This window comes from Rhinopithecus roxellana, chromosome 2, assembly GCF_007565055.1.
Source record: "Rhinopithecus roxellana isolate Shanxi Qingling chromosome 2, ASM756505v1, whole genome shotgun sequence".
NCBI classification, from domain to species: domain Eukaryota; kingdom Metazoa; phylum Chordata; class Mammalia; order Primates; family Cercopithecidae; genus Rhinopithecus; species Rhinopithecus roxellana.
Window position 1 is genome coordinate 31,769,536 of NC_044550.1, and position 17,953 is coordinate 31,787,488.

General features: G+C 36.9%; 1 protein-coding gene across 4 annotated transcripts in view; it reads right to left on the bottom strand.

The window, feature by feature from the left end:
• PDE5A (phosphodiesterase 5A) overlaps nt 1–17,953 on the bottom strand; it is a 136,014-nt gene that overhangs the window by 98,923 nt on the left and 19,138 nt on the right. For all 4 annotated transcript variants that reach the window (XR_004052778.1, XM_010364869.2, XM_010364868.2 and 1 more), the window contains exons 2-3: nt 14,505–15,093; nt 4,328–4,417 (exon numbers count right to left, since the gene is read on the bottom strand). Coding sequence is in view for 3 of the 4 variants with exons in the window: in XM_010364868.2 (XP_010363170.1) it covers nt 4,328–4,417; nt 14,505–15,093 (679 nt within the window). In the remaining variant the exon portion in view is untranslated. The remainder of the gene's footprint in view (nt 1–4,327; nt 4,418–14,504; nt 15,094–17,953) is intronic.

Genomic DNA, 17,953 nt, shown 5'->3' on the forward strand with positions numbered 1-17,953 from the left:
GACATCTACAGAACTCTCCACCCCAAATCAACAGAATATACATTCTTCTCAGCACCACATCACACTTATTCCAAAATTGACCACATAATTGGAAGTAAAGCACTCCTCAGCAAATGTACAATAACAGAAATTATAACAAACTGTCTCTCAGACCACAGTGCAATCAAACTAGAACTCAGGACTAAGAAACTCAATCAAAACCGCTCAACTACATGGAAACGGAATAACCTGCTCCTGAATGACTACTGGGTACGTAACGAAATGAAGGCAGAAATAAAGAAGTTCTTTGAAACCAATGAGAACAAAGATACAACATACCAGAATCTCTGGGACACATTTAAAGCAGTGTGTAGAGGGAAATTTATAGCACTAAATGCCCACAAGAGAAAGCTGGAAAGATCTAAAATGGACACTCTAACATCACCATTAAAAGAACTAGAGAAGCAAGAGCAAACACATTCAAAAGCTAGCAGAAGGCAAGAAATAACTAAGATCAGAGCAGAACTGAAGGAGATAGAGACACAAAAGACCCTCCAAAAAATCAATGCATCCAGGAATTGGTTTTTTGAAAAGATCAACCAAATTGATAGACCGCTAGCAAGACTAATAAAGAAGAAAAGATAGAAGAATCAAATAGATGCAATAAAAAATGATAAAGGGGATATCACCACCGACCCCACAGAAATACAAACTACCATCAGAGAATACTATAAACACCTCTATGCAAATCAACTAGAAAATCTAGAAGAAATGGATAATTTCCTGGACACTTACACTCTCCCAAGACTAAACCAGGAAGAAGCTGAATCCTTGAATAGACCAATAGCAGGCTCTGAAATTGAGGCAATAATTAATAGCCTACCAACCAAAAAAAGTCCAGGACCAGATAGATTCACAGCTGAATTCTACCAGAGATACAAGGAGCAGCTGGTACCATTCCTTCTGAAACTATTCCAATCAATAGAAAAAGAGGGAATCCTCCTTAACTCATTTTATGAGGCCAACATCATCCTGATACCAAAGCCTGGCAGAGACACAACAAAAAAAGAGAATTTTAGACCAATATCCCTGATGAACATCGATGCAAAAATCCTCAATAAAATACTGGCAAACCAGATCCAGCAGCACATCAAAAAGCTTATCCACCATGATCAAGTGGGCTTCATCACTGGGATGCAAGCTGGTTCAACATACGGAAATCAATAAACGTAATCCAGCATATAAACAGAACCAAAGAAAAAAACCACATGATTATCTCAATAGATGCAGAAAAGGCCTTTGACAAAATTCAACAGCCCTTCATGCTAAAAACACTCAATAAATGTGGTATTGATGGAACGTATCTCAAAATAATAAGAGCTATTTATGACAAACTCACAGCCAATATCATACTGAATGGGCAAAAACTGGAAAAATTCCCTTTGAAAACTGGCACAACACAGGGATGCCCTCTCTCACCACTCCTATTCAACATAGTGTTGGAAGTTCTGGCTAGGGCAATCAGGCAAGAGAAAGAAATAAAGGGTATTCAATTAGGAAAAGAAGAAGTCAAATTGTCCCTGTTTGCAGATAACATGATTGTATATTTAGAAAACCCCATTGTGTCAGCCCAAAATCTCCTTAAGCTGATAAGCAACTTCAGCAGTCTCAGGATTCAAAATTAATGTGCAAAAATCAAAAGCATTCTTATACATCAGTAATAGACAAACAGAGAGCCAAATCAGGAATGAACTTCCATTCACAATTGCTTCAGAGAGAATAAAATACCTAGGAATCCCACTTACAAGGGATGTCAAGGACCTCTTCAAGGAGAACTACAAACCACTGCTCAGTGAAATAAAAGAGAACACAAACAAATGGAAGAACGTACCATGCTCATGGATAGGAAGAATCAATATCGTGAAAATGGCCATACTGCCCAAGGTAATTTATAGATATAATGCCATCCCCATCAAGCTACCAATGAGTTTCTTCACAGAGTTGGAAAAAAACTGCTTTAAAGTTCATATGGAACCAAAAAAGAGCCCTCATTTCCAAGACAATCCTAAGTCAAAAGAACAAAGCTGGCGGCATCACGCTGCCTGACTTCAAACTATACTACAAGGCGGCCGGGCGCGGTGGCTCAAGCCTGTAATCCCAGCACTTTGGGGGGCCGAGACGGGCGGATCATGAGGTCAGGAGATCGAGACCATCCTGGCTAACAAGGTGAAACCCCGTCTCTATTAAAAAATACAAAAAACTAGCCAGGCGAGGTGGCGGGTGCCTGTAGTCCCAGCTACTCAGGAGGCTGAGGCAGGAGAATGGCGTAAACCCGGGAGGCAGAGCTTGCAGTGAGCCGAGATCCGGCCATTGCACTCCAGCCTGGGCGACACAGCGAGACTCTGTCTCAAAAAAAAAAAAAAAAAAAAAAACTATACTACAAGGCTACAGTAACCAAAACAGCATGGTACTGCTACCAAAACAGAGATATAGACCAATGGAACAGAACAGAGTCCTCAGAAATTATACCACACATCTACAGCCATCTGATCTTTGACAAACCTGAGAAAATCAAGAAATGAGGAAAGGATTCCCTATTTAATAAATAGTGCTGGGAAAATTGGCTAGCCATAAGTAGAAAGCTGAAACTGGATTCTTTCCTTACTCCTTATACGAAAATTAATTCAAGATGGATTAGAGACTTAAATGTTAGACCTAATACCATAAAAACCCTAGAAGAAAATCTAGGTGATACCATTCAGGACATAGGCATGGGCAAGGACTTCATGTCTAAAACACCAAAAGCAATGGCAACAAAAGCCAAAATTGACAAATGGGATCTAATTAAACTAAAGAGCTTCTGCACAGCAAAAGAAACTATCATCAGAGTGAACAGACAACGTAAGGAATGGGAGAAAATTTTTGCAATCTACTCATCTGACAAAGGGCTAATATCCAGAACCTACAAAGAACTCAAACAAATTTACAAGAAAAAAACAAACAACCCCATCAAATAGTGGGCAAAGGATATGAACAGACATTTCTTTCTGTTACATACCAGTTAGAATGTCAATCATTAAAAAGTCAGGAAACAACAAGTGCTGGAGAGGATGTGGAGAAATAGGAACACTTTTACACTGTTGGTGGGATTGTAAACTAGTTCAACCATTATGGAAAATAGTGTGGCGATTCCTCAAGGATCTAGAACTAGAAGTACCATATGACCCAGCCATCCCATTACTGGGTATATACCCAAAGGATTATAAATCATGCTGCTATAAAGACACATGCACACATATGTTTATTGCGGCACTATTCACAATAGCAAAGACTTGGAATCAACCCAAATATCCATCAGTGACAGACTGGATTAAGAAAATGTGGCACATATACACCATGGAATACTATGCAGCCATAAAAAAGGATGAGTTTGAGTCCTTTGTAGGGACATGGATGCAGCTGGAAACCATCATTTTCAGCATACTATCTCAAGAAGAGAAAACCAAACACCGCATGTTCTCACTCATAGGTGGGAACTGAGCAATGAGATCACTTGGACTCGGGAAGGGGAACATCACACACCGGGGCCTATCATGGGGAGGGGGGAGAGGGGAGGGATTGCACTGGGAGCAATCCCTGTTATACCTGATGTAAATGATGAGTTGATGGGTGCTGACGAGTTGTTGGGTGCAGCACACCAACATGGCACAAGTATACATATGTAACAAGCCTGCACGTTATGCACATGTACCCTAGAACTAAAAGTATAATAATAAAAGAAAAAATACAATTGGTAATCTTTTAGTGTAAAATGAAGAGGGAACTCAATGATAACAGAATCCAAATCTTCTAGTTAGGTGAAATATAAACTAACATATTTTCATTTGCCTGTTAAAATTTCAAATTGAAATTTACATAATTAGAATTAGCTATGATTTCCATTTTTTTCAAAATCTCAATTTGAATGAAATCAGTTAATGACCACTGTAGTTGGATGATCATTTATGAATATTACTCATACTCCTAAAACATAATATGCAATGAATTGATTCTAATCACAGCCATAATTACACATCTTAAGATAGAATAAGGCCTTCAGGAAGAGGGGAGGTAGAATATGACATGCATAAAATTTATTTCTAAGTAAATGGCCATAGTAAAGTAATAATCAGAATTAGGCCCTGTAACTAAAAATCTAAATTTAAAAATATCAAGCAGATCATTTAAGAACTTTATAGATAATTTGTCACTAAAGCATTATTTCATATATATGCAAAGTAAATACAAAATATTTTTCAAAAAGAAAAATATTTCCAATGACCTTTTATAAAATGGAAAATTGGCTTACCTCTTCCCTATGATTCTTAATTGGCATACAGAGAATGCTTTGTGTCTTGTAGCCTGTAATTTGGTCAACTTCTGCATTGAACCGAGGATCCTAGTATGGAAAAAGAAATTCAATTTAATGACTGACCTGTTCAAAGATTAATTTGATTTTTCTGATTCATTAGATTAGAGAAATCTAACCTTGGACTTACCTTGTTACTCCGAGTAACAATTTTATTGTTGTGAAAGGCATCATCATGTAAGTACATATTATATTTGACAAAGATATATCTAAGTTGCTGAGCTTTTTTATAAGCAGCTAGTGTTTAAGAGAAAAAAATACAGACTCGAACAAATGTTCAGAAATAAAGAAAATTCAAAATATGAACCACTTTATATAGCTGTACTTAAATTCAGGAAAAAGTGGCATCTCTCCGCCTCTGTAATATAATCTCACAACCTGATTCTATTGTGCCTCCAGAACAACCTTTTCAATAAATGATTTTACTTCCCTTGTAAGGGCTGTTTACAGTTCCTCAGTATTCCGTACTTCCATCTGAAGTATTCATAAGAATTTAAATTATACATATATATATATATACACACACACACACACACACACAATCTGATTGAGTCAGATTGTAAACAATCATTTAATCTTTTGAATTTCCCTTTTTACAAGGCACATTACACACATCCACTAATCATAAAGGACTTTTGAGGTGTTAAATTTCTAAGTATGAATTAAAGAAATAAAGGTAAAGTTTAATTGTCCATTACACTTTAGATTGGGAAGATCTAAAATTAGGCTGTAAACTCTATGAGGGTTTTTTCTTTTTCTTTTTTTTTTGTTCATTTCTGTATTCCTAGCACAGGAACTTAATCAAAAGCATGTGTTAAATCAATGAAGGAATTCATTAACAAATAATACCACAGTTATCAAATGATATCATTTTTACCTTACCATATAGTTTAAAGCAAATCTTGTCAGTAAAGGGAAAACCAAAGTAGAGGAAATCAATAGCTATAACTAACATGAGGTAAGAGTGGAATGGAAACAAGCATTCCAGGACATAAACATCTGAATGAGTGCTGTTCCCTTCAAAGCGATAGCCTTGGGGAGTTACATGCTCAATCTAATAATAGCATCACTGCTCCAAAAACTACGCAGTTGGAATTCCCTTCAGAGAATATGGAATATCCACACTGGAAAAGCTCATCTTTTGATGAGCTTTGAAGGTCATTTCTTTTTTTAAAAATAAAAAATAAATTAGTCACAGTAAAGCCGTGAATGAAGTAAGTGATTACACTAGATTCCATCAATTGGGGTCAGAAATGAGGCCAATTTTCTCCTGAGAGGGCCCAACTTAGCTTAAAGATAATTTCAAAAGAAAAGCTATAAAATGGTGAAAAATCAGCATAAATATTTTATATTATAAACACTGCTACATTTTTGCTTTTTCTGCAAACATGCTCAGAGTTATATGACTTGAGATGCAGAGAAAATCCTTAGCCAAATCTTCCTAATAAAATCCTTATTTTATGTTTAGATATTGTCTAAAGAAAGCAGACAAGATAACGATGTTGATGAATTAAAGAAGTGAAAAATTATTGACATATAGTGAATTGTTTTACAAACCAATAAGTAAAACATGAATAAAAATACATCCTGTTTTACTTTGTTAATAAACATTTGAATTATGAGACAATTTATAAAGCAGATTTAACCCAACCACCTAATCAAAGCAGTAGAGTTTGACAGATTAAAATTAGTAGGACTTTCACATCTTTTTTGTGTCTACTGTTAGTTTAAAATCAACAGCAGTTCTGAATTTCACTCTCCAGTGAAATGAGTGGGAATAAATACATCCTTCAAATTTCATTTGAGGTGAAGTTCCAAACTCCTGACATCTCAAGGAGTTTTCCTTTAATAATAATGTACTCAGTGCAAAGACAATATACGTAAAAGAGTTCTAACCCCTCTAGGTCCAGTAAACACCAAAGAAAAAAATGGAACACTACAATCATTGTGATTATTCCTTTCACCATTTGTTTATAAGAACATGACAGTATGAAAGAACATAAGCCTTGGATGTCCACTTGCCATAACAAAGTATCAGGTACCAGCATTCCTTCCTGCTGAAGACAACTATAAGACTAGACAAAATACAAGACAACAAAGCCATAGGCAGAGCAAAGAGAAAGATAACACACGTCATTGCCATTCAACATTCTGGCTTTCTGCCTGAGGGCATTTTCCTGCTTTAGAGAAGGCAGGTGCTACCCAATGAGAGCAACACTTTGAAACAGAACTGAATGGAGCTCCAAACTTCTGAAGTGGTTGGAAAGTGTAAAGCACAGGGGCTGTGCTGGGGGGTTGGAAGGAAGATGGTTTGGAAGCGGTGACCAAAAGATACTGAGTTTCTAGTCACTTTGGGCAGGTATAGGGCAAAAACCCTAAAGGACTAGCAAAAATTACCTGCTAAAAGCTAAAAACTGAATGTGACACCAATTAGTGAAGTGTTTGGAGACAATGGAGTTCCAGTCCAGCCAGAGTAGAGAATTCATTCAGCAGCTCAGGCATTGAGACAGGGAAAGACCACTCCTTAGGAGTAAGGACTATACCATATAGTTGTGTGTATTCCCTAAGACATCCCAGCCATGGAATTTCTTGAGTGATACTAGTGTAATCAAATTCAAAACTAGAATAGATCCACTCTAACAAATAATAAGACCAAGCCTGACAGGATCAAAATAATCTGCCAGTAATTTTACTGCCTGCCCGAACAAATCTCATCCCTTTTTTAAAGGAAGAGGATATAATCCAAATGTAGTGAAACAGACTATGACCAGCAGACAATACAAAATCACCACATATGTAAAGAAACAGGAATATGAAACCCATAGTAAAGAGAAAAAGTAGTCAATAAAAAATGACCCCAAGATGATTCACATGTTGGACTTCACAGATAAGGATGTTAAAGCAGCTATTAAAAATTAATGCAGGGATTTAAAGAAAAATGCAGTAGTAACTTATTTGCAGAGATGGGAATCTCTTCAAGGAAAGAAAAAACTATTAAAATAGTCAAATGAAAATTCTAGAACTGAAAAGTATAGTGTATAAAACACCAAGTTCATTAATACATTTAACAGCCCACTGAAAACAGCTGAAGAGTCAGTGATCCTGAAGACAGATCAACAGAAAGTTGATCAACAGAAGGGTTGAAAGGGAAAAGAAAACAAACCATAAGACATTAACAAAGTTTCAGTGTCTTTTAGGATACTATCAAGTGTGTGTATACACACACACAAACACACACACACACAATTTGGGGTCCCAAAGATAATGAAGCTGAAAAATATTGAAAGATTTATAAAGAAAAATTTCCCAAATTGATGAAAACCTTAAGCTTACACACATGGTGTGAAAATGATATGTAGGGTGAAACATGTAAGTTGAAAATGATACAAAGGATGGCTGACCTCTCCTGAGAAAAATGAAGACAAGGAAAAAATGAGAAAACTCTTTTTCAAAATATTGAAAGAAAACTACTATCAACTGATAGTGGTTCATCTATCCAGTGAAAATATCCTTCAAGAATATAGGAAAAATAAAGGCATTTTCATATAAACTAAAACTGACAGTATTTGTCAGCACTGTGTGTACTATAAGAAGTGCGAAAGGAAATTCTGTAGTCTAAAGAGAAAGATACTAAAATCTAGAAAGAGCTAGAAACCTGGCTTGAACACATGAGTATATATATATATATATAAAGAATAAGGAAGCCTAGTCTTTCATTTTTGGAGAACAAAACACCCAACAGAAGAAAAAAAGAAGAAAAATAATGCATCTTTAGTTATTGGATGAAATTGGAAGTATCAGTATGAATTCAATTGTTTTTACTATAATAAATAGATAGATAAATAAATACAATATAGATGTGTATGTGTATTTATATGTTATTTTCCTAGCTCTGTCTGCTAATATACCAGCAGAAATGAGTGCATCTAGTGCCTTAATCTTGGGTTCTTAATACCATTCCCCTCACTAAAAGAAACCAGGGCTTCTTAGGAAAAAAGAATGATTCTAGGGCTAGGGCAGGGAAAGTGTAAGATAAGCCTCAAACATTCTGATTAGCCAGAAAGTGAAAAAAATGCCCCAAAAGTAATGAGGACATAACAAAAAGACACAGGACTCAGCAAATTTGTTATAATTTGAGCATCAGCATAAAGATAATAAAAATATAATTGACTAAATAAAATATTAAACCATGAGTCCATAATGATGTGAATGCATGAATGAAGGAGAAGGCAAAACTCTCCCTTACATTAGAATTTCAGCTAACAAATATAAGAGGTATGATGGAGTTGGAAAATCAGTGGATGCTAAAACTAGTCAGTAGGTTGTTGATGAACACAGTATTTACACAGTCTCAAAGCATCTGCCCGTATGATACTTATTAATTACAATGGGAAAAACTACTGGAGAAACCTGGTGGATATCACTTTTAAAAAGTTATCAAATTTAACATCATCAACACTTACATCACATAAATATGCCTTCTTATAAGATACATTAAGAAGGTGTGTGGTATAATTAAACATGTTTCTGATCTTTGTTCCCAGTTCCTGACACAGACCTCCTAAAGGCCATGGAATTTCTTGAGTGATACTAGTGTAATCCCATATTTGCAACAAGCCCTTTTCAACCATACCTGAATTCACACTAATGAGGTGAGCCCTAGAAGGCTTCAGGATTAGGGGTGGGAACCAGAAAACCCAACCTTGTGATTAGAGGTTTAGAGCTTCCAGTCCCACTCCCAACCTCTGGAGAGGGGAGACTGGCTGGAGATTGAATCCACTCACCAATGACCAGTAATATAATCAATCACACCTACATAATAAACCCTCAATTAAAAAGCTCAGAACAATGAGGTTTAGGGCAGCTTCCAGGGTGGTGAACATATTGATGTGCTGGCATGCTGGCATTCTGGAGAAGGCATAGAAGCTCTGCGCACCACCCCACCCTCCACCACCTCCCATACCTTGCCCTACGTATCTCTTCCATTTGGCTGCTCCTGAGTTGTATGTAACCTTTTTAATAAAACTGTAGTCATAAGTGTAGTGCCTTCTTGAGTTCTGTGAGTCATTCTATCTAATTACTGAACCTAAGCGGGGGTCACTAGAACCCTTGAATTTGTAGTCAGTCTGGAAGAAGTGTGGCAGCCTAGGGATCCCACTTGTGGCTGACGTCTAAAGTTGGGGCAGACTTGTGGGATTGAGCCCTTAACATGTAGGGTCAGTGCTAACTCCATGAAGTTAAGAATCAGAACTGAATTGGGTTGAATTGGGTTGCAGTGTCAAAGAACAGGAGAATTAATTAGTTGTTGCTTAGTTAAGGTGTCAATATTAACATATATGGTATTCCAGCTAAAAGGGCCTAGCTTGAATCTATTTGTGAAAGACATTCTACAAAATAACAGGCCTGTACCCTTCAACAATGTCTAAATTTAAAAAGATAAAGAAATGCTGAGAAACTGTTTCAAACGGAGAGGAGGCTAAAGAGACATTACAACTATGTGCAATATGGGATCCTGAATAATACCCTGGATTGGGGGAAAATAACTCTAACGCTTATTAATGGGATGGGACAACTGATGAAATTTTGACTATGGACTGCTAATAGTCTTGTATCAGATTAGATAATAGTATTGTATCAATATAAAATTTCCTGATTCTGATAATTTTATTATGGCTGGGTTAGAGAATATTCTTATTAGAAAATATACACTGAACTATTTAGTAAAAACATATCTTTAGCTTATTAAATCATTCAGAAATAATAAGCATATATTACTTATATGCATTATAGAGCAAAAGAGAGGAAACGATAAAGGAAATGGGGGAAAAAAATAACTGGAGAATCTGGGTAAAGGGTATATGGCAGTTTCTTATACTGGTCTTGCAACTTTTCTGTGAGTTTAAAATTATACCAAAATAAAAATAACAGAAAATTTAAAAAAGGAAACAACACAGATGACTTGGACAAATTATAAGGCTGGTTTTCTTCTACAGAGTGGAATTTTTAAGACAATGCCTGAAACATTGAACAAGCATAGACACAGCAGTTCCCAAACTGTGTTTCCAGTGGCACAGTCACACCTCGATTAGGAGGTTTGTCTAAATTACAACAATTGCTAGGGGTTTTCTTTTTCTTCTAAAATTCATCTGGAAATAATCATCTGAAATTCAGTTGAAACAGTTTGTATTTCTTTAGAAAAATATTGATAAATATTGAAGTAGAAAGTGAGTCCTGCATGGTGACAGAAGGTGAAAATTTGTTTCTCTGGAGAAAAAAAAAAAAAATGAAAGGGAAAGATGAAGTGGGGAAGGAAGGAATAATAGCTATATGGTCAAAGCCACACAAGTGGTAATTTGACCCTTCCCTAAGACCCTCCAAGTTTTCTCTCTAGAAATCATGGTTCACATGGAGTATCTGTCCTGGAGTGGAAACAGCACATGAGTCTGAGTTTTACTTGGGAGAAGGAGAGATGTTTTGACAATGTAAATCCTTAAGGCATAGGAATCATGGGAAGGTTTAAGACTTCCTTGGGACATGGAATGGGGTTCAGGGCAATCCTGTGTAGTTACTGGATGTTATCTGGTTTTCCTATAAAAGGAAAATACCAAGCACATTTATTTAGTAGTTCTGATTATATATCTTACTATTAATAGTTTCTTAGTATAAGTGTGAATATCTTATTAATAAATGTGTTAATATCTCCTTGTTATTCATAAATGCTGTGCCAAGCCGGTTGCAGTGGCATGCACCTGTAGTCCCACCTACTCAGGACCATAGCCCACTTCTCGTGCAGTTGAAGTGAGTGGATCACCTAATCCAGGACTCCAACCCAAGCAACACAGTGAGACTCCGGCTTAAAATAACTAACTAAATAAATACATACATATAGGGTGTGGCACATTCAGGGTAGTTGCACGATGGTGGGCTGATGCATGAGACCATTTGTGACTGAACATCAATGTATGGGTAGCATTTACCAACTAATCTTTTCATTGGTATTTATGGTCTACATGAGAATCACTGGTCTGAGTAGCGGATCTTGTCTTGTATTTTAAATATATGAATATGTTATCACTAATAAAACAATAGAATTTTTCAAATTTATATCACTTAATATCATTTTCTGTTACAAAGTTTTAAAAGTGAACTAAATATAGGTCATTTCTTATAATTAACTTTATGAGACTTTTAAAAAAATTCTCAGTATCAATCTGAGTATTATTCTGTTTCACAGACACCTCTCTTGGTTTCCCACGGTGGCATTACATCCTTTAAAGTGGTCTATGGTAAATGAGCTTAAGAAATACTGCCATACAGTGTCATTTTTACAGATGCATGCTTAAAGAGCTAGGACTCAGAAAACATTGGAATATATTTTCATATCCTGACTACTTTCAAAAAACACAGTATTTTAATTATTCAAATTATGGATGGTGCTTAGTAATAAATTATCCATTAGCCAACTGACTTCCACTGCTAATACCAATATAAATTAGATCGCAATGTAAATTAGATCACAGATCAACCTCCACAAGTTCTAATGAAATTCTTGGGACATGAAATAACTCCTGCAAGGCTACCATAAATACAGATCAAGGGTACCAAAGGTGAAGTAGCAACATGAGAAATCCACAGGCTAAGAGGCATCACCCCAGGAGCCATGCAAATCAAGGACACTAGCTATTTTAAACAATAGCACAAGAATTAAATCATTATCAAATGCAAAACAGAAAATATATTGTCAAAACTTTGAAGATGGTAGGCAGATTAAATAAAATGCATGTAAGTGACTAATTCTCAGGGCTGGAGACATTTAGGACCATGAAAACAAATAAAGGCTTTCTCAACAAAGCTGGAGAATATTTATGATCCTACTGTACTCATGGGACCATAGTGCCATTGAAAAGTGGATACCCAGCTGTCACTTAAGACAGGAAGGGGATTCTGCAAACTTGGCAGCAATCCTTCAGCTGTGTCCTTAATACCCCTCTTGGAATCTGCTACAGTGTGAAGTTACTGTGGAGCTCAAAGAGGTCACAGAGATACTCTACGAAGACTAGTAAACTTTTCCAAGAGAATCAAAATTGAATGCATTGCTTATACAGAATGGATTCTAAAGAAACATTTCAGGACTTAACTTAGATGAACTATCACACCCCAAATCCCGACCTTCAGTATTACTCACTAGTAGTACCATTATTCATGTACCGAACTTCAAAACCTGGTCATCTTCAATTCCTCTTTCCCCTTCACTTGCATCTCCTATTAGCTGCCAAGTTCAGCAGATTCTATCAGGTTGGTGCAAAATACCAACCTAATACTTCTTCATCTGAAATCCATTCCCTCCTTTTGATCTTTAAGGTCAGGGTCCTTGTTAAGGTCCTTACTTCCTCATACTTAGACTATTAAGATAATCTTCTATCCTCCCAACTTGTAGCATTTCCCCCTCTAATTCATTTTATGACTACTGTAAAATTAATCCTTCCAAAGCACAATTTAAATCACACTCATTCCCCTTTCAAAAGATCTTCAGTTACTCCTCATGTTTCTAAACCAAATATATATTCCTCAGCTTGGCATTCAAGATCTCAGTAATTTCCTGGCTGTGCTCCCACAGCTCCTTCATGTCCAGATTCTTATCTACACACTTACATGGTCCTACTTTCCTATCTCTTCTAACTTCTCTTTACCTCTGGATCTCACCATGCACAAATCTCAATTTATTCAATTTATTCAAATTTTCCGGGATCTGTATCAGATATTGCTCCCTCAGAGAAATCTTCCTCTGGTTGGGCGTGGTGGCTCACGCCTGTAATCCCAGCACTTTGGGAGGCTGAGACGGGAGGATCACCTGAGGTCAGGAGTTCGAGACCAGCCTGGCCAACATGGTGAAACTCCATCTCTACTAAAAGTACAAAAATTAGCCGGGCATGGTGGCAGGTGTCTGTAATCCCAGCTACTCGGGAGGCTGAGATAGGAGAATAGCTTGAATCTGGGAGGCAAAGGTTGTAGTGAGTCGAGATCGCATCACTGCACTCCAGCCTGGGTAGCAGAGTGAGACTCCATCTCCAAAAAAAAAAAAAAAAATCTTCCTCCATCTTTCCCACTAGATGTCCTATCCTGCTTCTCTGAACCTTATCACATTTTTCTTGGCATCTGTTATGACCTACTCTCTATGCTATTTATCTATTGCATGTACTATTATTTTAATTCAACCAATATTTAGTATGCCCTATGTGCCAGGCACTATAAGGCACCAGGAACACAATAAAACAGCTATGACTCTCTGAATTAAATGAATTGAGCCAGAATTACTACTGAATCTTTATAGTGTACCACACAGTAGAAAGCTAGAACAATTGTTCTATCAAGATGCTGTAAGGTACCTCATAAACATATAAAGTGCCATTCAGTTAAGACGTTTGGTTTTAAAACTAAAATTACATTAATAAAAAGGATTATTTTAAATGGGAAATTTGAAGAATCTTACAGTGTAACCTTTAAGTCCTTAATTAAAGACTTGTGCGTAGGTATAGCAAAAGAAGAAGAAATAACAAATCTTTCCATTGAAAACTTTTAGAGCAAAAATTTTCACTTTTTTGAAGATATCTGTAAGTTTATCTGTTTAAAAAATGAAAGAGAAGATAGTAGGAAAGAAAACCAGACTTTGGTATCAATGGGACTTTGAATGAATATGATTAATTGGATGAATGAATGAAGAGACTATGAGTTCTTTTTGTTGTTGTTTTTGCACCTATCATTTTAGAATCTCAGGAAAATTCTAAGAGGTTCATGTGGGGATAACAGATGGGGATATGCATAGTGATCAGATAAAAAGATGGGAGAATATAACCATGAGATGAGCTATATTAAATTATCATTAAGGAGAAAAACAAGATGAGATTTCCTTAAGGCTCATATCCTCAGCTGAACCACCAGAGAAGAAACTCTGGCAATTAAAAATGGGAAAATTCTTAGCCTACATTCCAGTTTTAAATAAGTATGCAAATTATTACATCTCAGTTTCAAATATCCCCACCATTCATGATTGCTATCCAATGCCCCAGCCACAGTACCCTCCCCAGCATCTGTCCTGCTCTCAGGGTCCCCTGTTTACCTCATATGCATCTTTGATGTTCAAGGGCTCACCAAGTGCTGCCACATGTCCCACAATGCCTTTGTTCCATTCTAAGCGGATACAGTTATTTGAAGCTTCTTCCAGTGTTGAACCTTCAGCAACATCAAAGAGGCGGCTGATAAGAAACTTGTCATTGGAGCTGTCTTCACAGACAAGGAACAGGGAATAGCGGTCAGCGGAGATGAGTCCATGGATATGCAAGAAAATTTTGTGACATAAGGCTGTGACATCCAAATGGCTAGAAATATCCTTCACTAATTCCAAGAGTCTTGAGCACTGGTCCCCTTCATCATGATCAAACCTTGGAGGGGTTAGAGGCATCTGTTCCTTCTTTTCTGAGTCAGAGAGGAAGCTCACAGTTCCCTCAGAATCCTTGACAACAATGGGTCTAAGAGGCCGGTCAAATTCAGAGGCAGAGATTTTCCTCGTTGGTGTTCCAGGGGCACTGTTATCTGCACGAGGGCTCTGCTGCAAGGGACAAGAGCAAGATTCCGTGTGGCCTCTGATACCTTCCTTGCACACAGGGATGGTGTGAACTCTCTCAGCAAACCATGCATTGACCATTTCTCTGCAGAACAGAACGTGTAGACACATTAGACACTTGAAGAGAAAGGGTGCTATGCCTGAAAGCTCCTAAACATTTTCTTATGGTAAACTGATGAGACAATAATTTGATATGTCATAGAAAATAAAAACAAGATGGTTTACTTAAGACATATTATTTTGGCCAGGAACAGTGGTTCACACCTGTAATTCCACCATCTTGGGAGGCTGAAGTGGGAGGATTGCATGAGGTCAGGAGTTGGAGACCAGCCTGGGAAACCAAGTGAGGCCCGGTCTCTAGAAAAAATTTAAAAATTAGCTGGGCATGATAGCATGTGCCTATGACCCTACCTACTCAGGAGACTGAGGCAGGAGGGTTGCTTGAGCCCAGGAGTTCGAGGCTGTAGTGAGGTATGATCACACCACTGCACCACTGCACTTCAGCCTGGGTGACAAAGTGAGACTCTCTCTCTCAAAAAAAAAAAAAGACAATTTTATTTTGGAAAACAATAGAGGACAATTGCTTTAATGAACATCTTAATAAAGGCTGACTTCTATATACATAATTTTATATATCTGATTGCAGCATAGCAAGCATTAAGTCTGCTTCTCTCAAAATTAGCTTATATTAAAAAGTAAAAGACACTAAATTTGCCAATAGTTTTAGGAAAATATAAATATGCACATTAATTTGATGTTTAAAATACACATCTTGTTCTGAAGTTAAATATTTGAAAACTAAAACAAATATTTGTCTAAATTTGGCTTGCTACTTACTATGCCTATTTTAGATAGTTATATCTACATTGCAAAAGTAGATAAGTTTAGAAGGAGTAGTGAAAGAGACAAATAATTTAATCTTGTATAGAAAAATCAGACTTCTGGCCGGGCGCGGTGGCTCAAGCCTGTAATCCCAGCACTTTGGGAGGCCGAGCTGGGCGGATCACGAGGTCAGGAGATCCAGACCATCCTGGCTAATACGGTGAAACCCCGTCTCTACTAAAAAATACAAAAAACTAGCCGGGCCAGGTGGCGGGCGCCTGTAGTCCCAGCTACTCGGGAGGCTGAGGCAGGAGAATGGCGTGAACCCGGGAGGCGGAGCTTGCAGTGAGCTGAGATCCGGCCACTGCACTCCAGCCTGGGCGACAAAGCGAGACTCCGTCTCAAAAAAAAAAAAAAAAAAAAAAAAAAAAAAATCAGACTTCTGTAAATATTATCCCAATAATGTTTGTTTAATAATGGTAAAAAAGGATCTCTTTTTCTAGATTATTACGACTATTTTAAAGTAGGCTTTATCTAAGTTTAAAAATGCAGTCCAAGAAAACTGAAGGCATTTATGTTTTTAATGTACCCTCCTATGAAAGCAACTCATTTGAGCTAAAGCCGTCACAGTAGGTCACTTTTTAAAACAAACATACCAGATCATACACAATCCAAAGCATGTTGTTCAATTCAAATAATGCCCCTTAGAACGCTGTAATCTTACACCAATTAATGGTGTCATTACTCTAGACATTTTTGGAACTCTTCTTTTGAAACACTTCTGAAACAATTTATAATCCAAATAAAAATACTAATTTTATCTAAAAATTAGACCTTGTTTCTCACTAACTCTTCCCAAAATGAACAAATAAAACAAAAACAAAAACAAAAAACCTATGGTAACAGCTAACTTAATTCTCTATCTTCTGATAAGACATGACTCTTTCGAAAACTCAAACTTACCTTCAAAAGATAAAAACTTGCTATAACTGAGGATATTTCAAATAATTTGTCTATACAAAAAATAATGTAATCTCAAATCTCCAATGACATAATTGACTGTTTATACCAAACAAAAGGCCAGGATAAAAAAGTTTGACAATGTACTATTTTGGAGATAGTATAGGGATGTAGTCACTTTCCAATGTTTTTGGTTGTAGTAACAATTGATATTACTTCAGCCGGGAGCAGTGGTTCACGCCTGTAATCCCAGCACTTTGGGAGGCCGAGGCGGGTGGATCACGAGGTCAGGAGATAGAGACCATCCTGGCGAACACAGTGAAACCCCGTCTCTACTAGAAATATCAAAAATTAGCCGGGTGTGGTGGTGGGCGCCTGTAGTCCCAGCTACTCGGGAGGCTGAGGCAGGAGAATGGCATGAACCCGGGAGGCGGAGCTTGCAGTGAGCCGAGATCGCACCACTGCACTCCAGCCTGGGCGACAGAGCAAGACTCCATCTCAAAAAAAAAAAAAAAAAAAAAAAAAAAAATTGATATTACTTCTTTGGAGGACCAAGTAGGCAATATCTAACAAATGTTAAATGTATCTACCCTTTGTTCCAGAGATTTTACATTTGTGACAAAGGAAATACAAGGGTATTCACTGTATATAGTAAGTACTATTTGCTCTCATAGCAAAGATAAGAAGCAACCTAGTATCACCAGTAGAAGGCTGACTAAATACATCATGGCACATTTATACAAGAGAACACTAGGCAGACATTAAAACATGATTATGTGTATTGATATGTATGATATGAATTAATTAAGTGAAAACAAAAGAGTTTAAAAAGAACACTCTGTCTTATTTCTGAGTCTTTGCTAAGTCTTTCATTTATGGGATGTTCCCCTAATTATTTCATTTTGAACAATGATGTATTGTTTGTTAAATATACGTTACCCTGAAATGATACCCCATCTAGAATGTAATGGGTCAAAATGAAAAGATAAAAATGCTACCTCCCTTATAATTTCAAGAGTTGGATACAGTTATAAAAGTCTTCAAAAAGTTTAGGAGAAATAAGTTCAAGAGATCCATTGTAAATATGGTGACTATAGTTAATAATAATGTATTGTATATTTAAAAATTGCTGAAAGAGAAGATTTTAAGGGTTCTCACCACAA